Source organism: Haliotis cracherodii, unplaced genomic scaffold (genome assembly GCF_022045235.1).
Source record: "Haliotis cracherodii isolate W230 unplaced genomic scaffold, xgHalCrac1.p SCAF_5, whole genome shotgun sequence".
NCBI lineage: Eukaryota > Metazoa > Mollusca > Gastropoda > Lepetellida > Haliotidae > Haliotis > Haliotis cracherodii.
The window spans coordinates 64,299,535-64,313,739 of record NW_027266308.1 but is presented as its reverse complement, the minus strand read 5'-3'; the positions used below and the strand labels follow the sequence as shown (position 1 = coordinate 64,313,739).

The window sequence follows — 14,205 nt, the reverse complement described above, 5'->3', positions numbered from 1 at the left end:
GCCGCCGCCACAGGTTGCGTTATTGCTATTGTATTGTATGCAAAATGAAATTTTGTAAATAAATATCTAATATAACAATGATAGTACAAACATATTATGTTTTATACTGTATGTATCCCTATGTTATACTATTGTTTTTGTATTGATTGCATACCAATGGAAATACATTGAATAAAACATGTGAATTTTCTTCATTGCATTTGTGATATTTGTGATGACGTGAGAATAATGTATCTCATATTAACAACAATAATACATTCTATGTACATTATTTTATTACATATATACATACATACATATATATATATATATATATATATACAAGTATGATAGTTCACTATTCATCAATGTCACTGTCATTTTCACTGTTTGGTTCATCATCCGATTGTTTCACAAGTTCTAAATCCTCAGCCCGTGATAAGTCAACGTGTGATAGGATATCTTTAACCACTGGTTTCATCAACTGAGTAATTTTACGATTCAATTCATCTACTTCCGTGTTTGGGTCCAACTGATTGATCTTGTCTAGAATGGGTTTAAACAGAGGGCCATTTGCAAAGTAACTGACATAACGTATAGCCGTAAAAAGTCTTTCAAGGAAAGTAGTCTTCCAACATTTCGCTAATTTCCTGTCTATCCATCTCTCACTCTTGCCCTCATCTTCATATTGCTCTTTCCTGGCCCAGACCTCTTCCATACAATTATCAAGGATTCTTTCCCACATGTATTCTAGTCCTTTAACTTCCCTCTCTCTGTCAGCTTCAGTGGGTTTATAGGTGGTATCCACTGTAGGATTGTCTTCCAACAATACCACACTCTTCACAGGAAGCCATGGCCTCGTCTTCTGACTGCTCAGAGATGTTCTCATGTTCAGGGTCTGCTGGCAAATGATGCATGGGTTGTGCCTGTTCCCCTTTTATAGCTGCTGTACTGTCTTGTGATGCTATAGGGTCAGTCCCTGGTTTGTTAGATGATCTATTTGGTTGATGATCATCAGACCTGGTCAACACATTGGGTTGCAACCTGTCAGCCTCCAATGTGATTGGACGTAAGTCGATAGTGAGATTCCCATAAGGATATTGTACAGCTGATTCATAGACTGACATGAATCTATGACTGTTATTGGGATAGATGCGTCTACCAAATAAGTGAACTTGATATCTGACTACAGGAGAGTTAAATAAAGTGACATAATGGGAATTTAGTGCAATGTCACTTGATTTCTTTCCTTTGGGAAATAGGTTTTGTAATAGCAAGAATATAATGACATTTTTATGATGAGAGGTTTGTGTGAACAACTGAGAAATTCGTTTTGGCTTCAATCATGAGATCATCCAAAACAATCATATTATTGTTTCTTGCATCCAAGAAGTCATCATCGGTGATATTTTATGGAATGCCTTTGACAAATTTCACATAAGGTAACTGCTCCTGTATCTGCTCATACAAAGGCTGCCATTGACCATAACACCAGACGATATGATTAGGTCTGGGTTGAATCAATTCCGTTTTTAACAAGTTAAACAGAAACACAGATTTTCCACTACCACTCGGACCCACAATCACTGCATTGGATGGGATGGAAAACTTAAAGGTTTTAACTGAATCATGTTCCTGCGGCGTCAGATGCAGTACTTGTTGTCCCTGCAGCGGTGGCGGCGGATGCAGTACTTGTTGTCCCTGCGGCGGCGGCGGCGGCGGCGGATGCAGTACTTGTTGTCCCTGCGGCGGTGGCGGCGGCGGATGCAGTACTTGTTGTCCCTGCGGCGGATGCAGTACTTGTTGTCCCTGCGGCGGCGGCGGTGGCGGCGGATGCAGTACTTGTTGTCCCTGCGGCGGGGGCGGCGGCGGATGCAGTACTTGTTGTCCCTGCGGCGGTGGCGGCGGCGGATGCAGTACTTGTTGTCCCTGCGGCGGTGGCGGCGGCGGCGGCGGATGCAGTACTTGTTGTCCCTGCGGCCATGATGTCATATTTGATATACCATGTACATGCCTCTTATGACGAAACAATACATCTTTTCTGGAGAAAGTCTTATCACAATGTGAACAGGATGTTGATTCCATGACTGATGACATTCAACTGATATTGTTCTAATGCTTATATGTTTATATATTACTGTAGACGAGAGGCATTCTTTCTCTGTCGTTTTAAAGCTGCATTGGTTCTATTGATAATGGCTTGATTTTGTGATATGTACTTGATTTTCAGTTTAGTGGGTTTCAGTTTTTTCTTATGCAACTTCACTCTCCTTTTGGCTTTGTACACCATGGTTGTTGTCGGAATGAAGGTTCAGTTGCAAATGACATGTATCATAATTTCTAGCCCTTTATATAGCCTGTAGATCAGCCTCCGGAATCCAGCTGTTATATTTTTTAGGGTACCCCATCCATTTCACATAAACTTCCTTTTGACCAGCCCGTTTACGTTTCTTCAGTACTTTTTCCACCTTCCACATAGTATCATCAGCTTTATGCACTTTCTGCAACTCATTCCCATAGAAACTACCTTTGACAGGGTCATCTGTCATATCTTTCACGAGGTGGATGGGAATGCCTGCCCTATAATATCGTCTGTTTACCACAAAGATTTCCTCTGTCCATTTCTCTTGATAATCCCTTTGAAATACATGTTTCAAATGGGACAGCCTGACTTGATCCCCTACCTTAAATTTGAAAGGTCTCTTCCCTGATTTATGAAGTTTTTTCAATGGATCAATATATTGTTCTGTCCATACCTTAGCTTCATTGTCTACAGTTATATCACTTGGAGCACGCTCTTTCAATGATCTGTGGGGTCTATGATTATAATCCGTGACCAAATCTTGTAAAAACATCCAAAAAATGGTAACTCTGTTTATAGGTAAAATACCTATACATGGGAGTCTTCAATGTTCTAATGACCCTCTCAGCATAAGAAGCCTTTGTTTCATTGTGAGTGACATAAAACGCGATCCCTTTCTGCTTTAAAAAAGATCTCACTTTCCTATTATCAAACTCCCTACCTTTGTCAGATCGAATGATACGAGGCACATCAGCCTGGAGAAATACCTTTTTCAAAGCTGATATGACGGCCTCTGGGGTTTTATTTTTGAGAGGTTGAACCCATAAATAGCGTGTAAACACATTGATCACAATTAAGAGAAATTAAACTCCATTGTTCTCTGCACTGATATTTGATACATCTGCCAAATCCAAATCCCATCTGTCATTCATTCCAGTAGCAACAATTCGATTTCTTTTTAACTTGTATCTCAATGGTTTCTGCAGAGAAAAGCTATCTTGATTTTGTAACCATTTCTTGATAAAATGTAAACTGATATCAAATTTTCCCTCTCTTTTGACAACATGATACAGCTCATCAGGTCCAGAGAATGAAGCTGGATGTTTTCTATCATAATATATCTCAGACAAATACGTTTTCCATCCGTCTTGAGGCATGGTTGCAAGCGAAATGAGTTAATTGTCATACACTATATACATTATATACAGACAAGCACGCGTTTTTCCTATAAAGTGGTTAAATACCTTGTTGACATACGATGAAAAAGTGGATCCAACTGCCACTGACAACTAATAATTGCAAATGTATGGGAGCTAGAAGCGATATTGATTTTCACGGCAATATGTTACAATCATATACCTGCTATACAAGAAATAGCCATCGATCATAAATCTATCAGATCTGTCAAAAGACAACGCCCCTCAACTTTAAAAAATTAATCCAACATGACAAACTTAAGGAAAACCTTGATACCTTGATCCATGGGGCTTTTGTTACAAAACGTGGTAACCATAGATATGTACTCAACAACAAAAGTTCCTGTGACACCAATATTTTAGTGTATTTTTCAAACAAGTAAAGTTTGGTTTTCAATATTGTAGTACAAAACGCAACTGCTACAGAGAAGCATGTATTCCATGCAAAAGTTGACTTTTATGCAAGCCCCATGCATTTCACTACCCAAGAATGGGTATAAAAACATGTGCGTTAAAGGGATTCCATATGCATTGTTTAGCATTGTGCTGACAACAAACACTCAGAAAAACAACAAAATTACGCATTGCGAGCCACTGGTATGCTTGAAGCAGGATCGAGTCAACGTGATGTTGCAAGACATTTGGTGTTTATGGCAATGTTGGCAACAGACAAATGCAGTCAGAGACCATCCTCGAAGTGGCAGGCCAGCCGTAACCAATAATCGACAAGACAACCGGATTCGAACAACACACCTACGAAATCGATTCCAGCCAGCAACAGTGACTGCAAGAAGCATCCCTGACCTTCGATGAATATCTTCACAAACCGTACGTCGTCGCCTCAGATGTGCAGGGATTGTCGCCAGAAGACCCGCCAGACGTCCGATTTTAATAGAAAACCACCATCAAGCACGTCTACAGTGGTGCAGTGGGACAAGTTCTATTCACTGACGAGTCTCGTTTTCACCTCAGCCACAGTGATGGACGGATTTGATTGTACCGATGTCAAGGTTAACGTTACGTCAATCATTGTGTCATGGAAGAAGATCGGTTCGGGGGCGGCAGCGTTATGGTATGGGGTGGGATTACAGCAAGACAGAGGACCCGTTTGATAGTGATAGAGGGAAATCTCAATGGACAGCGCTACCACGACGAGATCATCGGCCCTGTTGTTCTACCGTTTTTGCGTCGTCATGGCCCAGCATTACCTTTCAACATGACACCGCCCAACCTCCAATTGCTTGACATGTTTAGGATTCTCTTCAACAAAACAACGTGAATGTCATCCCCTGCCCGGCTCGCTCCCCTGATCTCTCACTAATTGAGCACATCAGGGATGAGATGGATCGGCCCCTTCGACGTCAACCACGTGTTCAACAGACACTCCAGGAACTTCGAAACATGCTCCAGCAGATATTGACAGATATCTCACAGGACTTTGTGCGACGCCTGGTCCATTCCATGAGACGAAGATGTGTTGCTTGCATCGCAACCAGAGGTGGACACACACGCTACTGATTTGTAAATTGACAATTTGGCATGTTCCTGGTTTTTTTTATGAAATCACGTATTTGAAGTCACTATGGCAAATTAAACCATTTGAACACTTACAGGTGTATTTTATCTGTTGCAAACCGAAATTGTTTCAGATTTGGTAAAAAAAAACATAACTTTGCATTAAATCTTATTCAATGTCACAGAAACTTTTGTTTTTCAGTATAGTTACATATCAGTCTTCAGAGGTTTAGGTCAATTTGTCCAAAATGAAAGCAAATACCATCTGAAGTTTAGTGGGAAAACAATATGTGAAAAGCCAAACTTCCTCATTGACAACATCCCCATTTGCACCAAATGCGCTCTTCTTGCTGATCTGTTTCTTTATGCATATGAATCAGAATTTTCCGCTCGGATTGGAAAAGTCAAAAGAAGATAATCAGGTTTAACTTAAGCTTCGGGTATATTGATGATCGGATATCGTTCAATAATCATCAAATAGCCAATTCCCTTTACCTACCTGACGAAGAAATAATGTTGCCACTGAGACCGCTTCATCTGTTTCATATTTAGATGTATGCATCACTATTCAGAGTGACAAAACACTCTCCACATACTATGAAAAGAGGGATGACTTAAGATTTCAAACAGTTAGCTTTCCCTTTATGCCGAGCTATATTCCTGCAGCTCCAGCCCTTGGTGTCTATTTTTAACAACTTTTCAGGTACAATCGAGCATGCTCTTTATACCAAGATTGCAAAGACGGTCATACGACTCTTGCTCAGAATTTGTTTGATCAATGTGGAGGACATTTCCAAAATTGACGCATCATTGATAAACAAAATGATGTCTGATACAATACCCTATTTTGATTTGTTCACATGCCTTTGCATGTGTTTGTAACGGGTGCCACCGGTAGGACAGGATACACTCACCATTTTGTGAACACCTGGTATCATCACTATTTGATAGTGACTCATAAACACATGCTTTTGATATAATCGGAATCGCAGAATCGACTCTGTTTGGCAGAGATGTCTATTGGATATAGTAAGGATTTTTGTCGGGTGTATTTGTATATGTCCCATTTGAATCCTTTATGTTCACTACTTACTTACCTTGTCATACCCTGCAGCCTCTAACGCACTTCCATAAACTGTACCTATTCCGGGTAAATCTCTTACTGATCTGTTTGCCATCGGCTGAGACACAAAGTTCTGGTGCACTAATGTTGTTTCGCCAAGATCCATCTGAAGCAAGTGAGACAATGAGATAATTGTCTTTAGTGCAATTTATGTAGTACGAACTAATTATGTTTTGGTTTTGATTTTAACGCCTCCATGGGCTGCCTGGAGAGTGGAAGATCTGTCGTTCCATCCCCTTGCCTTGATGTGAAAGGTGTGAGTGGCATAAAGTTAAGACCTTCAACACCACCTTCTTTTGGTGGTGCACATGAGAAATGCACAATAATTCGCTACAGGGGCAAAGCGATGCAGGACGTCACAGATCAAGAAAGTTAGGGCAGCGATCTTTATGTTTATGGAATGAAGCAATTAGGTGTTCGTTCCAAAGTAGCATGCTTGTTTTGGACCAGTGCTGCCACTCCTTTGCCAGCCACCCACACTGTCGGCATCACCCTGCTAGCATTGCCCTGGTATAGATAAATATTTTATTCGTTATTTAAGGCCACATGACACGTTGTATTTAAGGCCACATGACACATTGTATTTAAGGCCACATGACACATTGTATTTAAGGCCACATGACACATTGTATTTATGGCCACATGACACATTGTATTTAAGGCCACATGGCACATTGTATTTAAGGCCACATGGCACATTGTACAGTTGACATTTTCAGTTTCATTTGTTTAGTCACGTGATATACATGATATATAAAAAAACAGAGAACATGTTTCAACATAATGCCCTATGAAGCGACTTGTCATCTAACATCTATTGCTGGAATCTAAGCCGGCTCCTGTTAAGAGAGCCAGGGATCGAGGCAGCAGAGGTTATTATATACCAGTCTCTCTAATGCCCGCTGCCTACTCGCTTAGCACCACTTAATCTGCATTTTCAAGGTTTTACTGACAAGTACAAGGAAGAATAAAAAACCTGAGTTAATGTAAGGAATTTATGCTACTTTGTTCAGAACTAAAAGGTCGTGAAACTTGACAATTTTTGTGTGTTTGTTTTACCCCAGGGCACCCTTTTTTGGATGAAGCAGGATACGCTCACCTTTTCGTGAACACCTGGTATCATTACTATTTGATAGTGATTCATAAACACATGCTGATGAAGTTGGAATCGTACAATCGACACTGCTTTTAGTAGATATTTCTATTTTATATGGAAATGGTTTTGTCGCTTTTATTTTCATTATGCAGGTGGTGTCAGTGTTTTGCTTTTGCTGTTTAGGTTATCGTGTTACTTCTAGTTATTAGTAGCGAATGCAGTACTTGTTGTCCCTGCGGCGGTGGCGGCGGCAGCGGCGGATGCAGTACTTGTTGTCCCTGCGGCGGTGGCGGCGGCAGCGGCGGATGCAGTACTTGTTGTCCCTGCGGCGGTGGCGGCGGCGGATGCAGTACTTGTTGTCCCTGCGGACATGATGTCATATTTGATATACCATGTACATGCCTCTTATGACGAAGCAATACATCTTTTCTGGAGAAAGTCTTATCACAATGTGAACAGGATGTTGATTCCATGACTGATGACATTCAACTGATATTGTTCTAATGCTTATATGTTTATATATTACTGTAGACGAGAGGCATTCTTTCTCTGTCGTTTTAAAACTGCTTTTGTTCTATTGATAAAGGCTTGATTTTGTGATATGTACTTGATTTTCAGTTTAGTGGGTTTCAGTTTTTTAGATTTCTTATGCAACTTCACTCTCCTTATGGCTTTGTACACCATGGTTGTTGTCGGAATGAAGGTTCAGTTGCAAATGACATGTATCATAATTTCTAGCCCTTTATATAGCCTGTAGATCAGCCTCCGGAATCCAGCTGTTATATTTTTTAGGGTGCCCCATCCATTTCACATAAACTTCCTTTTGACCAGCCCGTTTACGTTTCTTCAGTACTTTTTCCACCTTCCACATAGTATCATCAGCTTTATGCACTTTCTGCAACTCATTCCCATAGAAACTACCTTTGACAGGGTCATCTGTCATATCTTTCACGAGGTGGATGGGAATGCCTGCCCTATAATATCGTCTGTTTACCACAAAGATTTCCTCTGTCCATTTCTCTTGATAATCCCTTTGAAATACATGTTTCAAATGGGACAGCCTGACTTGATCCCCTACCTTAAATTTGAAAGGTCTCTTCCCTGATTTATGAAGTTTTTTCAATGGATCAATATATTGTTCTGTCCATACCTTAGCTTCATTGTCTACAGTTATATCACTTGGAGCACGCTCTTTCAATGATCTGTGGGGTCTATGATTATAATCCGTGACCAAATCTTGTAAAACATCCAAATAATGGTAACTCTGTTTATAGGTAAAATACCTATACATGGTAGTCTTCAATGTTCTAATGACCCTCTCAGCATAAGAAGCCTTTGTTTCATTGTGAGTGACATAAAACGCGATCCCTTTCTGCTTTAAAAAAGATCTCACTTTCCTATTATCAAACTCCCTACCTTTGTCAGATCGAATGATACGAGGCACATCAGCCTGGAGAAATACCTTTTTCAAAGCTGATATGACGGCCTCTGGGGTTTTATTTTTGAGAGGTTGAACCCATAAATAGCGTGTAAACACATTGATCACAATTAAGAGAAATTTAACTCCATTGTTCTCTGCACTGATATTTGATACATCTGCCAAATCCAAATCCCATCTGTCATTCATTCCAGTAGCAACAATTCGATTTCTTTTTAACTTGTATCTCAATGGTTTCTGCAGAGAAAAGCTATCTTGATTTTGTAACCATTTCTTGATAAAATGTAAACTGATATCAAATTTTCCCTCTCTTTTGACAACATGATACAGCTCATCAGGTCCAGAGAATGAAGCTGGATGTTTTCTATCATAATATATCTCAGACAAATACGTTTTCCATCCGTCTTGAGGCATGGTTGCAAGCGAAATGAGTTAATTGTCATACACTATATACATTATATACAGACAAGCACGCGTTCTTCCTATAAAGTGGTTAAATACCTTGTTGACATACGATGAAAAAGTGGATCCAACTGCCACTGACAACTAATAATTGCAAATGTATGGGAGCTAGAAGCGATATTGATTTTCACGGCAATATGTTACAATCATATACCTGCTATACAAGAAATAGCCATCGATCATAAATCTATCAGATCTGTCAAAAGACAACGCCCCTCAACTTTAAAAAATTAATCCAACATGACAAACTTAAGGAAAACCTTGATACCTTGATCCATGGGGCTTTTGTTACAAAACGTGGTAACCATAGATATGTACTCAACAACAAAAGTTCCCGTGACACCAATATTTTAGTGTATTTTTCAAACAAGTAAAGTTTGGTTTTCAATATTGTAGTACAAAACGCAACTGCTACAGAGAAGCATGTATTCCATGCAAAAGTTGACTTTTATGCAAGCCCCATGCATTTCACTACCCAAGAATGGGTATAAAAACCAGAGGTGGACACACACGCTACTGATTTGTAAATTGACAATTTGGCATGTTCATGTTTTTTTTATGAAATCACGCATTTGAAGTCACTATGGCAAATTAACCATTTTAACACTTACAGGAGTATTTTATCTGTTGCAAACCGAAATTGTTTCAGATTTGGTAAAAAAAAACATAACTTTGCATTAAATCTTATTCAATGTCACAGAAACTTTTGTTTTTCAGTATGGTTACATATCAGTCTTCAGAGGTTTAGGTCAATTTGTCCAAAATGAAAGCAAATACCATCTGAAGTTTAGTGGGAAAACAATATGTGAAAAGCCAGACTTCCTCATTGACAACATCCCCATTTGCACCAAATGCGCTCCTCTTCTTGCTGATCTGTTTCTTTATGCATATGAATCAGAATTTTCCGCTCGGATTGGAAAAGTCAAAAGAAGATAATCAGGTTTAACTTAAGCTTCGGGTATATTGATGATCGGATATCGTTCAATAATCATCAAATAGCCAATTCCCTTTACCTACCTGAAGAAGAAATAATGTTGCCACTGAGACCGCTTCATCTGTTTCATATTTAGATGTATGCATCACTATTCAGAGTGACAAAACACTCTCCACATACTATGAAAAGAGGGATGACTTAAGATTTCAAACAGTTAGCTTTCCCTTTATGCCGAGCTATATACCTGCAGCTCCAGCCCTTGGTGTCTATTTTTAACAACTTTTCAGGTACAATCGAGCATGCTCTTTATACCAAAATTGCAAAGACGGTCATACGACTCTTGCTCAGATTTTGTTTGATCAATGTGGAGGACATTTCCAAAATTGACGCATCATTGATAAACAAAATGATGTCTGATACAATACCCTATTTTGATTTGTTCACATGCCTTTGCATGTGTTTGTAACGGGTGCCACCGGTAGGACAGGATACTTACTGATCTGTTTGGCATCGGCTGAGACACAAAGCTCTGGTGCACTAATGTTGTTTCGCCAGGATCCATCTGAAGCAAGTGAGACAATGAGATAATTGTCTTTAGTGCAATTTATGTAGTACGAACTAATTGTGTTTTGGTTTTGATTTTAACGCCTCCATGGTCTGCCCGGAGAGTGGAAGATCTGTCGTTCCATCCCCTTGCCTTGATGTGAAAGGTGTGAGTGGCATAAAGTTAAGACCTTCAACACCACCTTCTTTTGGTTGTGCACCTGAGAAATGCACAATAATTCGCTACAGGGGCAAAGCGATGCAGGACGTCACAGATCAAGAAAGTTAGGGCAGCGATCTTTATGTTTATGGAATGAAGCAATTAGGTGTTCGTTCCAAAGTAGCATGCTTGTTTTGGGCCAATGCTGAAACTCCTTTGCCAGCCACCCACACTGTCGGCATCGCCCTGCTAGCATTGCAATGGTATAGATAGATATTTTATTCGTTATTTAAGGCCACATGACACGTTGTATTTAAGGCCACATGACACATTGTATTTAAGGCCACATGACACATTGTATTTAAGGCCACATGACACATTGTATTTATGGCCACATGACACATTGTATTTATGGCCACATGGCACATTGTATTTAAGGCCACTTGGCACATTGTATTAAGGCCACATTGCACATTGTACAGTTGACATTTTCAGTTTTATTTGTTTAGTCACGTGATATACATGATATATAAAAAAACAGAGAACATGTTTCAACAATATGGCTAATGAACGGATAACAGCAGTGTTGTTGGATTTTATAAGACTGATCATTAACATCGTGTTTTTATGCCTACTGTTAAACATCGGAATCTATTTTTCTCTAAGATGTCCATACTTATCACATACCAATAAAACATGAAATCCATCCATAACATCACCTAATTGGCAGGTTTTTACAGATACCCATGTCAACTTCCCATTTTTCACATCTACGTCTAAAACGTACATTGAAATTGTGTAATGACACTTTGAATTTACATAATGCCCTATGAAGCGACTTGTCATCTAACATCTATTGCTGGAATCTAAGCTGGCTCCTGTTAAGAGAGCCAGGGATCGAGGCAGCAGAGGTTATTATATACCAGTCTCTCTAATGCCCGCTGCCTACTCGCTTAGCACCACTTAATCTGCATTTTCAAGGATTTACTGACAAGTACAAGGAAGAATAAAAAACCTGAGTTAATGTAAGGAATTTATGCTACTTTGTTCAGAACTAAAAGGTCGTGAAACTTGACAATTTTTGTGTGTTTGTTTTACCCCAGGGCACCCTTTTTTGGATGAAGCAGGATACGCTCACCTTTTCGTGAACACCTGGTATCATTACTATTTGATAGTGATTCATAAACACATGTTGATGAAGTTGGAATCGTACAATCGACACTGCTTTTAGTAGATATTTCTATTGAATATGGAAATGGTTTTGTCGCTTTTATTTTCATTATGCAGGTGGTGTCAGTGTTTTGCTTTTGCTGTTTAGGTTATCGTGTTACTTCTAGTTATTAGTAGTTGGTAGCAGCATTCTAGGACCGCTTCTGGCTTCTGATTGGTCAGTTCTGTGATGACGTCACTTCGGGTAACGTGACCTGTGCACATGCACAGAGGGCATTGTGGGTTCATGCGTGTGCATCCAAGATGGCGTCACTTCCGGTTCTGGTGGGGCGCGCGTCTGGTTCAGGGAGGCGTGCGCATCTTCAAGATGGCGGCGCGTCTGGTTCCGAGGGGCCATCTCCTCATCCAAGATGGCAGCACGGCGCCTCCAAGATGGTGGGAGGAGAGAAGGCGGGAAGGGTGGGGAAGGCGGGAAAGTGGTAGGGCGGCAGGGTTTTTGTTTTTTTTGGTTTGTTTTGGCGGATGGTGAAGAGGGTAGTCAAAGCAAGGATGAAAGTGTTTTTTCGGGAGAGATGGGTTTTTCGTTTGAAGAAGAAGAAGAAAAGAAAGAAGAAAACTTTTGTGCCGCTGTCCAAGAAGCAACATCATGTTCAATCTTATTGACAAGACAAGGATCGTCGAAGCGGAACTTGCTGCCATCTGGGTATCTGGAAAGACATGACACGATCCAGACGGTTAAGAACCGCTAACCATACGTATCGTTTGACATTCTTGGAAACCGTACTGGCGAGGTAAAGGAACAAATCGAAGGGGTCTTGAATGGTTCCTTATTCAAGTCTGAAGCAGTGAAGACACAAGCATGATAAAATAACTTCCTGTCCATACAGCGCCGAATAAGGCGTATTTATCTGCTACATACATGTATGAATGAACGCTAACTGTAATGAGTCATCATCAATAATGATTTACATCAGCTGTAACTTACATATTTTCCCCTTCATCAGCAAAGAAAACCGGCATTATGCCCACCACGCAAGTACGGTTATCGCGCTTGCTCACGAAGAACCATAACTCTAATTGACTGTTAATTAATGACGTCGTGAATGTCAACATGCACGCAACACTGGTTCGAGTCGCACCCATACAACGCAACCTAAACATACTTTTCTTTTCATCTTTTCATAGAGAGATCCACACTTGTCCCGTGTATTTTTTGTTCGGGGTATTTGGATACACTTCACGCCGAAGTTTAAAATACAATCTAGGATCCCTTTCCCGTTTTGTCCACACCAATCCTTCATCTGCTGCAACGTTTAATTCCGTTTCTTCAAGTCCAAGTATCTACGATCCCTCCAAACACTTCATTTATTTAGCTCAGTCCAGAAGCAATGTGTTCGAATCGACAAATTTCTGCAACATGGTGGCCGCACCATTCCCTTACTGCGATTGCCTGTGCCGTGTCACGCATGGTTGACAAAAGAAGTGTGAACATACATATTCGGCTTCATCTGGTTCCACAATGAAATCTAGCTGTGACACTGATTCACTAATCCCAAGAATCGGCACTGAATTTATCAAAGTTTCTGTTGCACTTGCAAGGGCGGGAAGAGAGGCGCCATCTTGTTGATTCGAGTTGTGAATCGGAATGATGTCATCTTGAATTGGAACTTTCTCCACGATACAGTCACAAATGTCATAATCGAAATGACCAAAGGCTCCCTTCGTCAAATTAGGCTTCACATGAAAATGTTTAGTTTCTCATATTGAAGACAAGCGAAATTGCAAAGTTCTTGACAGTTGTAAGCAGCAACTCGATGCGCTCATGGGGCGTGGTTGCTAGGAGATTGCGTGGTCAGAAAGGGGAAAACAAAAAGTTTTAGAAAATAAAAAAAGAAATACGCAGTGCAATCCAAAAGTACCATTACAGGATATTTTTTAATAATAATATTCACGAAAAAAAATCTTTTCTAAAAATGCAAATTAATTTATTAATTTACCCTAAGGTCGTAACCCTGATCAGGTGGTGGGTATTTGGAAGGAATCTTTGCGATGACGCCGAGAATGAGGCCGTGTGTATTACACTGTTGAATTCAACTGCCCAGGAAGATTGTTGAGGCATTGACATTTTGACAGATGTTCGTCATGGGTGGAAAGAAAAATGTTCCTGAGAGAAACATTGTTGCTTTGAGCTTCGAGACAAAACATGTGTTAATGCCGAAGTAGCCAGCCACCTGAATGTAAGCTTGATGAAAATAATGTTGAAACCCATTTTCACGCACATGACAGA

At 40.2% G+C, this 14,205-nt stretch overlaps 1 protein-coding gene across 1 annotated transcript; it reads right to left on the bottom strand.

Moving 5' to 3' along the window:
- Positions 1-1,622: 1,622 nt before the first annotated feature.
- LOC139443825 (uncharacterized) lies at positions 1,623-10,175 on the bottom strand. Its single transcript, XM_071224730.1, has 3 exons — positions 10,129-10,175; positions 7,436-7,573; positions 1,623-1,953 (listed from the first exon to the last, which is right to left on the bottom strand). Exons 1-3 carry the CDS (start codon positions 10,173-10,175, stop codon positions 1,623-1,625), a joined length of 516 nt encoding a protein of 171 aa, XP_071080831.1.
- Positions 10,176-14,205: the final 4,030 nt, after the last annotated feature.